General features: G+C 44.9%; 1 protein-coding gene across 3 annotated transcripts in view; it reads left to right on the top strand.

Moving 5' to 3' along the window:
- Window positions 1–16,767, top strand: part of LOC132390574 (uncharacterized) — a 65,378-nt gene that overhangs the window by 34,765 nt on the left and 13,846 nt on the right. The window contains exons 3-5 of one of the 3 annotated variants that reach the window (XM_059963181.1): window positions 10,220–10,273; window positions 11,533–11,607; window positions 16,252–16,317. In XM_059963181.1, the coding sequence (XP_059819164.1) occupies window positions 10,220–10,273; window positions 11,533–11,607; window positions 16,252–16,317 (195 nt within the window). Of the gene's footprint in view, window positions 1–10,219; window positions 10,274–10,890; window positions 11,608–16,251; window positions 16,318–16,767 lie in introns of all 3 variants that reach the window. The other 2 variants (XM_059963184.1, XM_059963182.1) reach the window with 2 other exon arrangements.

Here is a 16,767-nt window from a genome sequence, read left to right as displayed (position 1 = left end):
GCTAAGTCGACTGTGGACCCTTGCTCCACTGAAACACCGTCCCCACTGAACAAAAGGCCGAGATTACATTCCAAAACACCCGTTATCTCTAACCATATCCCATACCCAGCTTCGACAGAATGGCCATTACATTAGTAGTGGAACCTTCATTCCAGAAGGAATAGAATATAAAAGCAAGGCGTAATTTTGAATGAAGCTTTATCGAGCACTGGGGAAGACGTTCATGCAGTACAGTGAGCCGTTTTGGTCCCACGATGAACGGATGTGCTAACATCAGAGAAGGGCAGTGCAGCATCAATCGCAGAGGAAGGGAAACATATCTTTGAAGGATTAAAATAGTGGAAGAACTTAAAAGGCCAACCTTATTGGCAATATCTCCAAGAGCAGAAGAGTATCTTATAAAACCTCAGCAACATCTTGTTGATTTTATATTATATTCCACTTTGAAATGAATAACAACATTGCACTTGCGTTCTTTACTACAAGCTCAATCTGTAAATAAACCTACACAGAGTCTAGTAAGTCGTCTCTTCAGGCCCTCTGCTCCTCTCATGTTTCAATTGTCTTGGATAACATTCTGCACATTTGTTCCTTTTGACAAAATGCATTTTCATTCATGTCTGAAAACTGTATTCCATCTGCTATTTTTTTTGACCATTTTGCCAATTTGTATAAGTCCTTAGACCATGAAGCCATTAGACAAAGGAGTAGAATTAAGACATTCAAACCAATGTTCTATCAGTTCGTAATGGCTGATCCCGGATTGATTCAACCCCATACACCTGCCCTCTCACCATATACCTTGATGCTGAAATTTCCTTCCTCAATGGTATTGCTTCCTCGGCACTACCGACCCATCCAACTATCTTCAGAACATCTGACCGTTGCAAGAAAGCTATCAATTCCATTATCTCAATCTCAAGCAATATGAGAGGTAGCATTCTAAATACAGGCCCCTGAGGAAGATTGCCAGTTACTGGCAGCCAACCAGAAAATGCCTCCTCTATTCCACTTGCTGACTCCTGATATTCTACTATCCCTCCAACCATGTCAGTATCTTTCCCGTAATGCCATGTGATTTTATCTTGTTATGAAGCCTCATGAGTAGCACCATATCAACTGCCTTTCGAAAATCCAAGTAAAGGACATCCACTGCCTTTCCTTTTCTCCATACTACTTGTTACGTCCTTAAGGAACTGTTTCAGATTTGTCAGGCACGATGTTCGTTGACTGGAATCATGATGTTTTTGACAGCTTTATCATTAATCTCCAATTACCAGAAGAATCATTGTTATTACTGGACACCAAAACGTTCAAAGCTGCTGAGGTTAGTCTATCAGTCTTAAAATGTTTTTTCTTTATTTGCCTTCCTCCCTTCTTAAAGTGCAGTGACATTTGAAATTATACTGTCCTCCGAACCCATACCCGAATCGAGTGATTCTTAAAAGATCATAACCAGTGCATCTGCTATCTCTTCAGCAACATCTTTAAGAGCTTCGTGTTGTACAATGTATTCCTTTTCGTTTCCCTGGCACTTTTTCATTTGTAATAGCAAATGCTCTCACTCATTCTCCCTGGCACGCACAGTCCTTAGCCACAGTGGTAATGTCTTCCACAGTAAGGTCTAATGCAAAGTTCTCATTTGGTTCATACGCCATTTCTTTTCCCCCTATTACTACTTCACCAGCGTCACTTCCAGTGGTCTATTATCAGCTCTCTCCTCCCTTTTATTCTTTACGTAACTGAAAAACAGACTTTTAGTATCCTACTTCATGTCATTGGCTAGGTTGCCCACATATTTAACTTTTTCGATTATGTTGAGTTTCCTGGCCACTTTTTTGGATTAAAAAAAACACAATAACTTCTTAAACATGATGCGACCATTCCTACAGTCAACACCTCGGTCCGAGAACCAAGTGTCTCTGCTATAAATGTCGACTGTGCAATATTGCTAGTTTTTAAAGTAAAATCTTCCCGTAGAACTTTGTTTTTTGTATTTATTTGTTTGTGCAATTTGAGCCTGAGAAGGAAGAGTCATACTTTTTTTTTAACACACAACGTCCAAATTGTCGAAATCACTGTTAACAGTAATAAGTACAAGGTGTTGCTCTTTCTAGCCGACGCACAGATTTCTACTTCTCCCTTCTGCAGAACTCCTTCCACATATCGCATTGGTTCGCTGCCCTGCTTTGGATCTTTCAATCCCTAATTCCGGACGAGACATCAGTCAGGTACACTACCACGCCTCATTCCTCCTCATGTCTTACCCACTCTAAACTCCGCTCTCTCTGCGCCTATCCCAAACTTACCAACAAAGCCCCAGACAAAGATTGAGCTGTTGTAATGTTTCGGACTGAATTTGTGGAGTCCAATACCTCCTTATCCCTACCACATAAAGAAAGCCCAGCTCCGCAGCATCGCAAAACTGTCTAAGACACGGTTACTGACCTCATCAGTTCTGCAGAACTCCCATCCACTGTCGCCAAATTCACAGATCCTTCGCCCAGATCTGTTTATTTTGACCCAATACCCAAGATCCACAATCGCGACTGTTCTGGGTAGGCCCATTTGCTGCCTGCTCCTGACCCACTGTACTCCAATGCTCGTACCTCAACCCATTCTGTCTTCCCAGATTCAGTCGCTTTCCAGCTGCATCAGCGAAACTTATTATGCTCGTGATCTCCTCTCTAATGATCAATTTCCTGACCACGATTGCCTCATTTTCACCGTGAATGACCATTCTCAATACGCCTCTACCCTGATCCGCCATCACTTTCCTCTGTCTGGCAGAATTCATCCTGACCCTCAATATTTTTCTTTCGGCTCCTTCTACTTTATCCAGGCATGAAGGCTGTCTATGGGCTTCGTCCCTGTGCTAAACTTTCCCCAGAAATTGACTGCATTGATGCTTTTCATGCACCTGCTCTGAGGCCGTGAATTTCATCACATTTGCCACCAACGTCCACACTGACCTTATCTACACTTGGTCCATGTTAACAACTTCCTTCCCTTGCTCAATCTCTGTGTCTCCATCACTGGAGATAAACAGTCGACCTTCTTCTTTTAGAAACATACCAGCTCCAACAGTTATCTGGTCCATATCTCTTCCCTGGCAGTTTCCTGTAAACCTGCTATTCCCTTTTCTCCTTTCCTTCATCTCATCCGCATCTGCTCCAAGAATGTGGCCTCCATTCCAGATCAGAGCTCCCTTCTCTCCGTGGTCCTAAATACAGATTGCAGTCTTTTCCACAGTTGCTGCCTGATCTTCTGAGCTCTTCCTGCATTTTAATCCGTCAAAATTAATTAATTAAAAATAATTCCCCTCCTGTACAAATGATACCGCACTCACCTTCTCCGATGTTAGCACATCCCTTCTTAGTGAGACCAAAATGGCTCACAGTACGCCAAAAGCAGCCTGCCCAGCCTTTTCTGAAGTTTCATTCAGCCTTACTTCTTGCTTTTATATTCTATTCCTCTTGAAATGAATGCTAACATCGCATTGGCATTTTGCAGCATTGACTCAACTGGCCAGTAAATGTTTAAGGAATTCTAAAATATTCCGTGCTTTTATTTAATCATACAGGAGAAGACGCTGCATTCAATTCCCTATCTCTTTGCCCATTCTCCCAATCCATCTAAATCATTGTGGAGACTGTCTGCTTTTTTCAAAACTACCTTCCTCTCTACCTATCTTCGCATCATCTGAAGGTTTTGCCACAAAGCCATCTATTCCACTTCCGCAGAATGTTAGAACATAGAATATAGAACAAACATTCGGCCCACAATGCTGAGCCGACCCTTAAACCCTGCCTCCAATATAACCCTCCACCTTAAATTCCTCCATATGTCTGTCTAGTAGTCTCTTAAATTTCACTAGTGTATCTGCCTCCACCACTGACTTAGGCAGTGCATTCCACGTACAAACCACCCTCTAAAACATCTTCCTTTAATATCCCCCTTGAACTTTCCTTCCCTTACCATAAAGTCATGTCCTCTGGTATTGAGCAGTGATGCCCTCTGGAAGAGCAGCTGACTGTCCACTCTATCTATTCCTCTATACCTCTATCATGTCTCCTCTCATCCTCCATCACTCAAGAGAGTAAAGCCCTAGCTCACTTAATCTCTGATCATAATGCATGCACTCTAAACCAGGCAGCACCCTGGTAAATCTCCTCTGTACTCTTTCCAATGCTTCCACATCCTTCCTACAGTGAGGTGACCAGAGCTGAATACAGTACAGCAAGTGTGGCATAACCAGAATTTTATAGAGTGCATCATTCCCCAGCGACTCTTAAACTCTATCCCTCGACTTATGAAAGCTAACACTTCATAAGCTTTTGTAACTACACTATCTACCTGTGAGGCAACTTCCAGGGATCTGTGGACTTGTACCATATCCCTCTGCTCATCCACACTCCCAAGTACCCTGTCATTTACTTTGTACTCTGTCTTGGAGTTGGTCCTTTCAAAGTGTACCACCTCATACTTCACCGTTCTGAACTCCAGCTACCACTTTGCAGCCCAATTCTGCATCCTATCAATGTCTCTCTGCAATCTTCGACAATTCTCAATGCGATCTACAACACCAGCAAACTTTGTGTCGACTGCAAAATTGCCAACCCACCCTTCTACACCCACTTCCAGGTCGTTAATAAAAATCCCAGAACTGATCCTTGTGGGTCACCACTAGTCACAACCCTCCAATCAGAATGTACTCCCTCCACCACGACCCTCTGCCTTCTGCAGGCAAGCCAATTCTGAATCCATCTGGCCAAACTTCCCTGAATCTCATGCCTTCAGACTTTCTGAATAAGCCTACCGTGTGGTACCTTGTCAAATGCCTTACTAAAATCCATGTAGATCAGATCCACAGCACATCCCTTATCTATATGCCTGGTCACCTCCTCAGATAACTCTATCAGGCTTGTTAGGCACGATGTGCCCTTCACAAAGCCATGCTGACAGTCCCTGATCAGTCCATGATTCTCTAAATGCCCATAAATTCTAAGAAATTTTTCTAACAGCTTTCCCACCACAAGCGTAAGGCTCAATGGTCTATAATTACCCAGACTATCCCTACCCCATTTTTCTGAACAAGGTGACAACATTCGCCTCCCTCCAATCCTCCGGTACCATTCCCGTGGACAACGAGGACATAAAGATTCTAGCCAGAGGCTCAGCATTCTCTTCCCTTGCCTCGTGGAACAGCTTGCGGAATATTCCATCAGGCCTCGGGGACTGATCCGTCCTAATGTATTTTAACAACTCCAAACCCTCTTCTTCCATAATATCAACATGCTCCAGAACATCAACTTCACTCATATTGTCCTCACCATCATCAAGTTCCCTCTCATTGGTGAATACCGAAGAGAAGTATTCATTGAGGACACCCCTCACTTCCACAGCCTCCAGGCACATCTTCCCACCTTTATCCCTAACCGGCCTTATCTTCACCCCTGTCATCCTTTTGTTCTTCACATAATTGAAGTATACCTTGTGGTTTTTCTTTATGAAATTCGCTAAATCCTTCTGATGCCCCTTTCTTGCTCTCCTCAGCCCCTTCTTAACCTTCTTTCTTGCTACCCTATTTCCTGGATAGACTCATCTGATCCTTGCTTCCTAAACCTCACGTATGCTGCCTTCTTCCATCTGACTAGATTCTCCACCTCACTTGTCACCCATGGCTCCTTCACACTACCATTCTTTATCTTCCTCACCGGGACAAATTTATCCCTAAACATCGCCCACATGTCGATAGTACATTTCCCTGCAAAAACATCATCCCAATTCACACCCGCAATTTCTAGACTTATAGCCTCAAAATTTGCCCTTCCCAAATTAAAAATCTTCCTGTCCTCTCTGATTCTGTCCTTTTCCATGATAATGCTAAAGGCCAGGGAGTGGTGGTCACTGTCCCCCTGATGTCCACACACAGAGATTTGTGACCTGACCCATTTTGTTACCTAATACTAGATCTACTATGGCGTTACCCCTAGTAGGAATGTCAACATACTGTGACAGAAATCCGTCCAGGATGCTCTTAACAATCTCTGCCCCATCTAACCCACTGGAACTAATCAGTTGCCAATCAATATTAGGGAAGTTATAGTCACACATGGTAGCAACCCTGTTATTTTTGCACTTTTCCAAAATCTGGCTCCCAATCTGCTCCTCTGTATCTCTGCTGCTACCAGGGGATCTATAGAATTCTCCCAATAGAGTAACTGCTCCCTTCCTGTTCCTGAATTCTACCGATACTGACAGAGAAGATGATCCTGCTACATTACCCACCCTTTCTATAGCTGTAATAGTATCCCTGACCAGTAATGCTCACCCCTCCTTTCCATTTCCCCTTCTCTATCCCTTTTAAAGCATTGAAATCCAGGAATATTGAGAATCCATTCCTGCCCTGGTGCCAGCCAAGTCTCTGTAATGGCCACCACATCATAATTCCATGTATGTATCCAAGCTCTCTGTTGATCACCTTTGTTCCTGATGCTTCTTGCATTGAAGTACACACACTTTAGCCCTTCTACCTCACTACCTTTACACCCTTTATTCTGTTTCTCTTTCCTCAAAGCCTCTTCATAAGCTAGAACTGGCTTTACTCAAAGCACGATACTTGCAGCTCTCACTTGACATTTATCCTCCTCCACCTCACTATCTGCTCTAACACTCTGTATACCTTCTCCCTGCAAATCTATTTTAAACCCCATGGAGCAGCAGTAGCAAAACTTCCCACAAGATGTTAGTCCCCTTCCAGTTCAGTTCAATGTAGTTAAGAAAGCTTATGGAGTATTAGGTTTTATAAGTCGAGGGATAGAGTTTAAGTGTCACGATGTAATGATGCAACTATATAAAACTCTGGTTAGGCCACACTTGGTGTACTGTGTCCAGTTCTGGTCGCCTCACTACAGGAAGGATGTGGATGCATTGGAAAGGGTACAGAGGAGATTTACCAGGATGTTGCCTGGTTTAGAGAATATGCATTATGATCGGAGATTAAGGGAGCTGGGGCTTTACTGTCTGGAGAGATGGAGGATGTGAGGAGACATAACAGAGGTATACAAGATATTAAGAGGAATAGATATAGTGGACAACCAGTGCCTCTTCCCCAGGGTACCACTGCTCGGTACAAGAGGACGTGGCTTTAAGGTGAGGGGAGGGAAGTTCAAGGAGCATATTAGAGGAAGGTTTTTTACTCAGAGAGTGGTTGGTGCCTGGAATGCACTGCCTGAGTCAGTGGTGGGGGCAGATTCACTAGTGAAATTTAGGAGACTACTAAACAGGTATATGGAGGAATTTAAGGTGGGCGGGGGGGTTATATGGGAGGCAGGGTTTAAGGGTCGGCACAACATTGTAGGCTGAATTACCTGTACTGTGTTGTACTGTTCTATGTTTTATGAACTATTGGAAATAATCAGGTGCCAATCAATATTTATGAAGTTAAAGTCACCCATGATAACAACCCTGTTATTTTTGCACCATTCCAAAATCCCAATCTGCTCGTCCGTATCTTTGCTGCTCCCAGGGGGCCCATTGGATAGACCCAGTAGAGTAACTGCTCCCTTCCTGTTCCTGACTTCTACCCATACTGACAGAGAAGATGATCCTGCTACATTACCCACCCTCTCTGTAGCTGTAATAGTATCCCTGACCTGTAACGCCACCCTTCATCCCTCCCCCCATCCCTTTTAAAGCAGTAAAATCCACAAATATTGAGAATACCCTTCTGCCCTGGTGCCAGCCATGTCTCTGTAATGGCCACTACAGCATAATTCCATGTATGTATCCAAGCTCTCAGTTCATCACCTTTGTTCCTGATGCTTCTTTCTTTGAAGTACAGGCACTTTTTCCCCTTCTGCCTTACTAAATTTACACGCATTTTTCTGCTTCTCTTTCTTCAAAGCCTCTTTATATGTCAGATCTGGCTTTACTCCATGCACTATACTTGCAGATCTCGCATGACCTTTATCCTCCTCCACCTCACTATCTGCTCTAATATTCTGGTTCCCCTCCCCCTGCATATCTAGTTTAAACCCCCCGGAGAAGCACTAGCAATCTTTCCCACAAGGAAGTTATTCCCCCTCCAGTTCAGCTGCAACCCGTCCATCGGAACAGGTCTCACATTCCCTGGAACAAAGCACAATTGTCCAGAAACATGAAGCCCTCCCTTCTGTATCAACTCCTTAGCCACGTATTTAGCTGCATTATCTTCCTATTTCTGGTCTTACTAGCACGTAGCAGGTCCTGTCCTTCAGCTGTGCACCTGACTCCCTAAATCCTCTTTGTAGAACCTCCTCCTTCTTCTTATCCACGTCATTGGTCCCGACATAGACCACGACATCCGGCTGCTCACCCTCCCTCTTGATCCGAGATATCGTGGGCCCTGGCACCTGGGAGGCAACAGACCATCCAGGATTCTCGATCTCTTCCACAGAACCTCTCATCTGTCCCCCTAACTATCGAATCCCCAATCACTACTGCTCTCCTCTTTTCCCTCCTTCCCTTCTGAGCCGAGGGTCCAGTCTCGGTGCCAGAGACGCAACCAATGCAACTTGTCCCAGGTAGGTCATCCCGACCAACAGTATCCAGAAAGTTCTTACATATAACGTAAGTGATCCCAACGTAGACCACTGTGGAATACCACTAGTCACCGACAGCCTACCAGAAAAGGCTCTCGTTATTCTCACTCTTTCCTACCTGCTAAACAGTCATTATTTTCTCAATGCTAGCATCGATCATGTAATACCGCGGATCTTGATGTTTTTAGCAGCCTCGTGTCTGATGCCTGATCAGAGGTCTTCTAAGAATCCAAGAACAGAACAGCTACCGATTCCACATTATCTATTCTGCTTGATGATCTCTGAAGGAATTCCAAAAGCTTTGTCAAGCAAAACCTTCCCCTGATGAAAACTTGCTGACACTTGTCAGAAAATGTGTTGACTGTAATACTCAATTTAAACATCTTCCTAGACACTGAAATCAGCCTAATTGTCCTGTCCGTTCTTCTGTCTCTCTCTCTCTCTCTCTTCCTGACAGCTTGAGTGACGTTTGCAATTTTCCATTTTCCCGGATCCATGCCAGATTCAATTGACACTTGAAAGATGACTATTGTTGCTTCCACAATCACATGCTCCATGTATTAGGACCCTGGTGGGGCATAATATCTTGTCCAGGAGACTTTTAAAACTTCAGGCTTCGATATCCAAAGAACCTTCTCTTTTCCAATGGCAACTTCTCATGCATTGTCCTTGACACTCTCGAATTTCTGACATATTTCTTGGTCGTTTATTCTGTATTTTTGATATTTTTGTATTCACCAGGTGGCCCTGTAGTGCCACAAGGGGCCCCTCCATTTCTGGGATGAGGTCTCCCGATGTGAGCCAGGCTTTGGAAGCTTCGTTGTAGACATCTAGTCTGCTCAGATGACGGACTAGTGTTCGAGGGAGAGTCATGTTCCCCCATTTGTTAACTTCTTCTTCTGTAGTGACTATGTCATAAGCTTTCTGGGTTGTTCTTTCCTTTAGGTGTAATGGCGTGTACTTCTTGTCAGAATGTATATGTTCACATGAGGTACGAATTCCGTTTTTTTTTTGATGGAACTATATTATTAGAAGTGTTATCTGACTGTTTAGTATTTAACACCCTGGAAGAGTTTCCACTGCTAATGTAATGGTTTTTCTGTAGCAAGTGAATTTGGGTTATGGTTAGCGATAACGGGTATCTTCGAAAGTGAACTGAATCTTTTGTTAGGGTAATCGTGATTCGTTGGAGCAAGGGTTCACAGTTGACAGAGGATTGGTTAATATGTCACTTGGAAGAGTAAGGTTTAATTATAATTGGCCCTTTTGTGTTTTTTCTATCCCTATTTTCTTTTCTAAACCTTTAGTTAAGATTCATAATTATAATTCCTTTCATCTTATGCCGCCTGCTGTTTATTATTTCTTAGCACTGACGTTATAACAGGGCAGAAAAGTACACAGCATCCACACTGAACGGGGTTTGCGGTGGGGGAGCTCTGAGTATCACGGGCTCGGCAAGACCAATAGACTTACGCAGCCTGGGAAACCAGCGGGGTTTCATGTTATTGTTTAATGTCTGTTATTATTCTTCCCCTTCTGTCCTCAGTAATGTTAATCTAAGTGTGCTGGAGGGTACATTTTTCTTTCAAAAAGTTTCTCCTTTGAGGTCTTATTTTTCTTTGTAAGTTTTCCAGATTGATATCGAACCGAAATTTGTTGACAAACGAAGACATTATTTCGAATATACCGTAAGTGTTTATTGCACTTGTTTTATGTCTACTATTGAGCTTTGTTTGCCAGATTTTCTTAAGCCTGAGGTAAATTTTGTGGAAAGTTTTGACTCTGTCGCAGTCGGATTTTTTTTTTTGCTTTGACTCTTAGATACCTATATACTTCATTGTCATCTATCTGTTGCTTGGTATCATGCTAATCGTTTTTAAATTTGACTAACTCTATTACTTCTTTCTCGCTGTTTAATGTTCTGCATTTACCTTGTTCAGAGTAACATGGAAACACAGAAAACCAACAGCACAATACAGGCCCTGCGGCCAACAAAGTTGTCACGAATATGTCCCTACCTGAGACATTACTAGGCTTACCTATAGCCCTCTATTTTCCTAAGATCCATGAACCTACCTACATATCTTAATAGACCCTACCGTATCCGCCTCCAGCACCATTGCCGGCAGGGCATTGCACGCACTGACGCATATGTTCCTAATTTTTGAAAAGAGATCTGCTATTGTATTAATTGCTTTAGCTTTATTGGTGATGTAGCGTTTAATTTCAAATCGTCCAGGAAGGTGTGTTAAGGTAAGATCGCTTGGTTGTTTCTGATCTGAAACCCTATGCTTCTCCGATTCAGTCAATTACAGAGCGTGTTCGCAGACAGTCCAAACCCTAATCGGCATTGAGTGTCGCCGGGAAAAATGCTTTGGTTTAATTTGAAACGCATGGGGAACCTGCGCCACTGTCTCTTGTGCGGTCGAACATGCCGGGGTCATTCTTCACCGTGAGTCTACATGAGCGCACAGTTTCGCAGTCGGCATGGCTGCACGGAGGGTTTTTATCTGAGGTCGTTTCCTCAACTCCTGCACTGGATCCGACCTGTGGGTGGACAGTTCTCCCCTGGACTCTACTCCAATAACATCACTGAGCGTCATTACCTGGACAACAGAACGGGTGCAGCGGAAAAGCAATGACGACCAACCTGGGACTCTAACCTGTTGATGCCTTCTCTCATTTGCTTCAGTGATTCAGGTTAATTTGGAAGCTTTGTGGAGAACGGTGAGGTGTCTCACATCCTGTCCTCACAGTAGGCAAAGTAGGTGGCGGGTTCAGCTGCTGTCCGGATCCGCTCATGTTTGTGATATTGATGTGGTGTCCTAGTTAATTAATGAGCTTCGGTTTGCACAATGTAGCTCCATTCGATGATGCAATACTTGCGGTTGGAATACTTAAAATCACGAGTTGTTTTTTCTTCTCCTGCATTGGCTCTTCTGGATAGCAACAGCACGTGTCATCCCTCCATATATAGAGGCTCTGGACAAGTGCACACCCAGTACAGCAAGTCGACACTGAGGTAAGCAGTAACACTTAGCTTCTGGCAGTAGACAAGTGATTATGCTGTACGTATCATGTTTCTCTCTCCCTCTCACCCCCTCTCCCTCTCCCTCCCTCTCTCTCTCTATGTCTCTCTGTCCTCTCTTTCTCTCTCTTACTCACACCATCTCCTACCTCTCTATCTCTTTTCCGGCTCCTTTCTCTCCTACTTCCTCCAGTATCCATCTTACAATTTCATCTCTCTTTCTTTCTGTCTCTCTCCGCCATTTGTCCCTCCGTCTCTGTCCCCATTATGCAACATCCCACACCCAGCCCTCCATTTCTACTGGAATATATGTATCCACCTCGATCTTTACCTTCTAATATCGTCTTCATCCCATCCAGAGACTCTGTATCAGACAAATCAGCATGTGAGGTTAAACCTGGGGCTCGGTTAATAATTACATCAGGAACACTGGGTCTACATGCATCTCTATCATGTGCGCAGTCTATGAGAAGAGCGAAATCACGGTCAGTGGTGCTTAGGTCACAGCGATGTCAGCCCATGAACTGAGGGGTGTCACAGGTCCTATTACCAAGGTTTCTGACCACACTCACCTGTGTGACGGTATGAGCGAAGGGCAGGGCGTGGGATGAGGAAAGGCTGAGTGAGTGTGTGGGAAGGTGGGAATGGAAAATCCCGTGGATTAATGTAAGGGTATCTACTTTCGTAGAGAAGACAGAGACATGATTAAATGAAAAGAGATATGTTGGTGGTGATACGCAGTTTGAGGAACTGTTGCACCATACGCAGAGATGAAAGATACTTAAAATCACAATTTTTTTCCCTTCTCCTGCATTTGCTGTTCCGGATAGCAGCAGCCTGTGTCATTTCTCTGTATCTAGAGACTCTGGACAAATGTACTCCCAGTACAGCAAGTCAGCTCTGAGGCTAGCCGTAGCATTTAGAGTCTCTGCAGTGGAACTACAGTCACTGGATGATAAAGACCAGGGATTATGCTGTACGTATTGTCCCCTCTCTCTCTCTCAATTTCATATCTCTCTCCTCTCTCTATCCCACTACATCTAACTCACACCCTCCTACCTCTCTGTCTGTTAATATTCAGTTTTTTTCCCACTTCCTCCAGTATCCGTCTTACAATTTCATCTCTCTCTCACTGTCTATCTTGCCGCCATTCGTCCCTCTGTCTCTGTCCCCATTATGCAATAACCCACCCCCAGCCATCCATTTCTACTAGAATATATGTATCCACCTCGATCTTTACTCTCCAATATCGTCTTCATCCCAACCAAAGAGACTCTGTTTCAGACAAATCAGCGTGTGGGAGACGTTGGTGATATTATACCTGGGGCTCTGTTAATAACCACACAACGAACAGTGGGTCTACGTGCATCTCTATCATGCGCGCCGTCTATGAGGGAAATCACGTCAGTGGTGCTCAGGTCACAGTGATGTCAGCCCATGAACTGTCCCAGGTCCTATTACCAAGGTTTCTGACCACACTAGCCAAAGTGACGGTATGAGCGAAGGGCAGGGCGTGGGATAATGAAAGGGGATATGGAGCGTCTGAGTGAGTGTGTGGGAAGGTGGCAATGGAAAACCCTGTGGATAACTATAAGGGTCTTTGGCATAGAAGACATAGTCATTATTAAATTAAAAGAGATCTGTTGCTGTTGATGCCCAGTTAGTGGAGCTGTTGCACCATACCCAGAGAATAAAGATCACCATAGGGAATAGTCGCTAACCCAGTCTATACCTTGTACTTCTCCCCGGGCATGTCAATGCGTCTAATTTTTGCTAATGTACCTGTCGTATTGTTGACAGCTTTGGTGAAAATTCCCGAGGGATGGAAACTGGTTTCTCCTCTATTGATAACCAGAAAGAGAATCACAAAAAATGCTTTTAGGATCTCAGCAGGCCAAACAGCGTCACTGAAAAAAAGAAGTGCAGTCCGAGATTCAGGCCGAAAACACTTCGGCAGGACTGGAGAAAAAATAACAGCTGAGGAGTAGATTTAAAAGGCACTGGGTGGGGAGAGTGAAACACTAGGTGTTAGGTGAAACCTGGAGCGGAGGCAGTGGTGATGATATAATTAGCTTGGAAAGGGAAAGAGACAGGACCATTTAAAACAGAAAAAAAAATTGTAGGAGCACCAGAGGGAGGCGATGGATGGTCAAGGAGATATGGTGAGAGAGGGAAAAGGAGATGGGACATAGAATGTGTGTGGGGGGGGGGAGTAGCGTCGGTGCTTTAGAGGGCATTACTGGAAATTTGAAAAATTGGTATTCAGTTTATCAGGTTGGAGGCCACCTGTACAGAATATAAGGTGCTGTTCCTCCATCCTAAGTGTGCCCGCATCAACAGAGGAGGGGGCCATGGATGGACATACAACAATGGGAATGGGAAGCGGAATTAAAATGGATGCCCACTGGAATGAACAGCCTCATCCTGAGATCATATGCAGCGGGGACAGAGGAATTGAGAGAAGGGGATGGAGTTTTTACATGTAGCAGAGTTGAACAATGTATAGTTCCTGCAGCTCCCCCCCACTTTCCATACGGATCGCCCCTACATGACTCCCTTGTCCATTTGTCCCTCCCCACTGAATTTCCCTCCTGGCTCTTATCTTTGTAAGCGGAACAAGTACTACACCAGCCCCTACACCTCCCTCACTTACATTCAGAGCTGTAAACAGCCTTTTCATATGAGACGACACTTCACTTGTGAGTCTGTTGGGATCATTTATTGTGCTCTGTGCTCCCGGTGTGGCCTCGTGTACATCAACGAGGCTCGACGTAGACTGAGAGACGGCTTTGAAAAAGACCTGCGCTCAGTCCGCCAGAAGAAGCGGGATCTCCCAGTGGCCAGCGATTTTAATTCCAGTTCCAATTCCTGTCTCGACATGTCCATCAATAACTGTCATGATCAGGCCACGCTTAATTCCTTTTCACCATTTCCCATCCCCTTCCCCCGCCCCTCACCTTATCTGCTTGCCGCCAATCGCCTCTCTCTAGTAGTCCCCCCCCCCCCAACACCCCATTTATTTCTTTCTTCCATGGACATCTGTCTCAGAATGAAGGCCATTGTCGCTCCCGGTGAGGCCTCCAGTATATTGACCAGACTCAACGGAGATTGGGAGACGACGTGGACAAGCATTTACCAGAACAACCTGACGGCACCAAAACCGATGTCCCCACGCCCCCTCCCCTTTTCACCATTTCCCATCCTCCTTTCCCCCTCTCCCCTAATATCCTTGCCCGCCTGTCACCTCCCTCTAGTGCTCCTCCCCAATTTTGTTTTCTTTCTTCTATGTCCATCTGTCTCTTGCACCAAACATTTTATCCCCCCATAGATGCTGCTGTTTTGTGGAGTTCCTCCAGCATTTTGTGTGTGTTGCTCTGATTTCCGGCTTATGCACGTTTTGTCTTGTTTGAGAATTCGGGATCATATTTATTATCACTGACATTCACTGTGTGACGTGAAACGTGTTTTTGTAGCTGCAATGCAGTGCAAAGGCAGAAAATTCCCAATAAGTACATAAGTAAAGGGAAATTGATAGATAGATGGATAAACCGACCGACTGATGTGTAGATCAATAGATCGATAGATAAACGGATAGACACGCTCCAATGGGCAAAGTCTCAGCAGGATGGAGTCAGCGAGGATGTTTTCCCTGACTCAGATGTTTTGGATCAGGGACCTGCTCCATTATCAAGGGATGAAATTGGTAATCAATCTCAGAACGAAGTGTATCATCGTTAACATATTCGGTGCAATTTCTTCTTCTGTTCCAACAGCACAGCGTGAGAGTGAAACATTGTAAATTGCAATAAATAAATACTTATGGCAGACAGGAGCTGTCAGGTGAGGAAGTGGAGAGACATTAGATGAAGTACACTTCATTAGAACTGAGAAGGGAGAGAAACGTAAGTTGGTCTGGGCAGCAGAGAAGGTGGGAAGGCGCTTTAGAAATGAAATATCTCTGCTCAGCTGAGATTTGACTGGATCGGTCTATCTCATGTACGAGGTACAGTGCAAAGCTTATTTTTACACTCCACCCCCAACTCTCTCCTTCTGTCCGACCAGCCCTACCCTCAACTCACTCTTACATCTCCCTTACCGTGTTCGCCCAATTCCACTTAATCACTCTTCCTCTCCCGCCTATCCTCTCGCACTCCCTCCTTCCCCATCTCCCTGACAGAAACTCTGTCCTTTCCTGAAGTGGAGGAGGCTACCTGAGGTGTTCTAACCGATGGAGGGCATGCATAGTTCACACGGTGGGAACGGTATCCCATGTAGCAGAGGCTTCAGTCGCACACAATATAGACCTAAGAGGCGGAGTGAGAGGCTCACCAGGACTGTGAAGTGACCGGAATAAACTAGGGCTGGCTCTCCTGCTGTCGAGGATGCTAACCAGAATCCGCTGCGGTGCAGTGGGAAGGATAGTGCTTGGGTAGAGATACACTGATACTCCATCCCCTGTATCGAGATAAGCCAGTTAAAATTGTGGGATTATAGCCAATGTACGAATTATTTCGCAATACAATGATGTTGAGTACTAGAACTGGCTCGGCGGGCCGATGGGCTGTTTGCTGTATAAGCCTGTGAATGGCTTTATGCCCATGGCAAATACTGGATAGTGACTGTTTCTGTTTCTCATAGGGTAACAATGCTGCCCGAGTTTCTGCTTGTCGCCTCGCTGGCCAGCATGCAAGGCTTGAGCAAAGAGTAAGATGAGAGTCAAATTCCTTTCCTGCCGCAGTCCCACCATCTGCCCCTCTATCCCGATTCCTTGTCTCCCTGCCCCTGCTGCCTCCGTGTGCTGCATTCCCTCCGACCAAGCACTGCCTGCCTCGCCTCCCTCCTTCAATCAGTTTTCCGGGACCAGCCGCCCTCCCCAACCCGGTTTCCATTCACAAACTCCGACTCTTCAATCCATATCGCTTAAATCCTGATTCTCCCTGCGACGGAAACCGAGACGAGAACAACAACTGAGTAGTTGGATTAAACACTTGTACCGAGCCACATCAGTAACGGTAGACACTCAGCAATATGATTGCGAAGAACCGAGCTGCTTTCAAAAAATACATTCGCGGTCCCCTATCCAGCACGGCGTCTTTCTGCAAACCAGCCTCCCACCAGATAACATCCCCCATGTTTAGCGCACGGCTCTCTAAA

This window comes from Hypanus sabinus, unplaced genomic scaffold (genome assembly GCF_030144855.1).
Source record: "Hypanus sabinus isolate sHypSab1 unplaced genomic scaffold, sHypSab1.hap1 scaffold_96, whole genome shotgun sequence".
NCBI lineage: Eukaryota > Metazoa > Chordata > Chondrichthyes > Myliobatiformes > Dasyatidae > Hypanus > Hypanus sabinus.
This window is presented reverse-complemented; position numbering and strand designations above follow the sequence as displayed.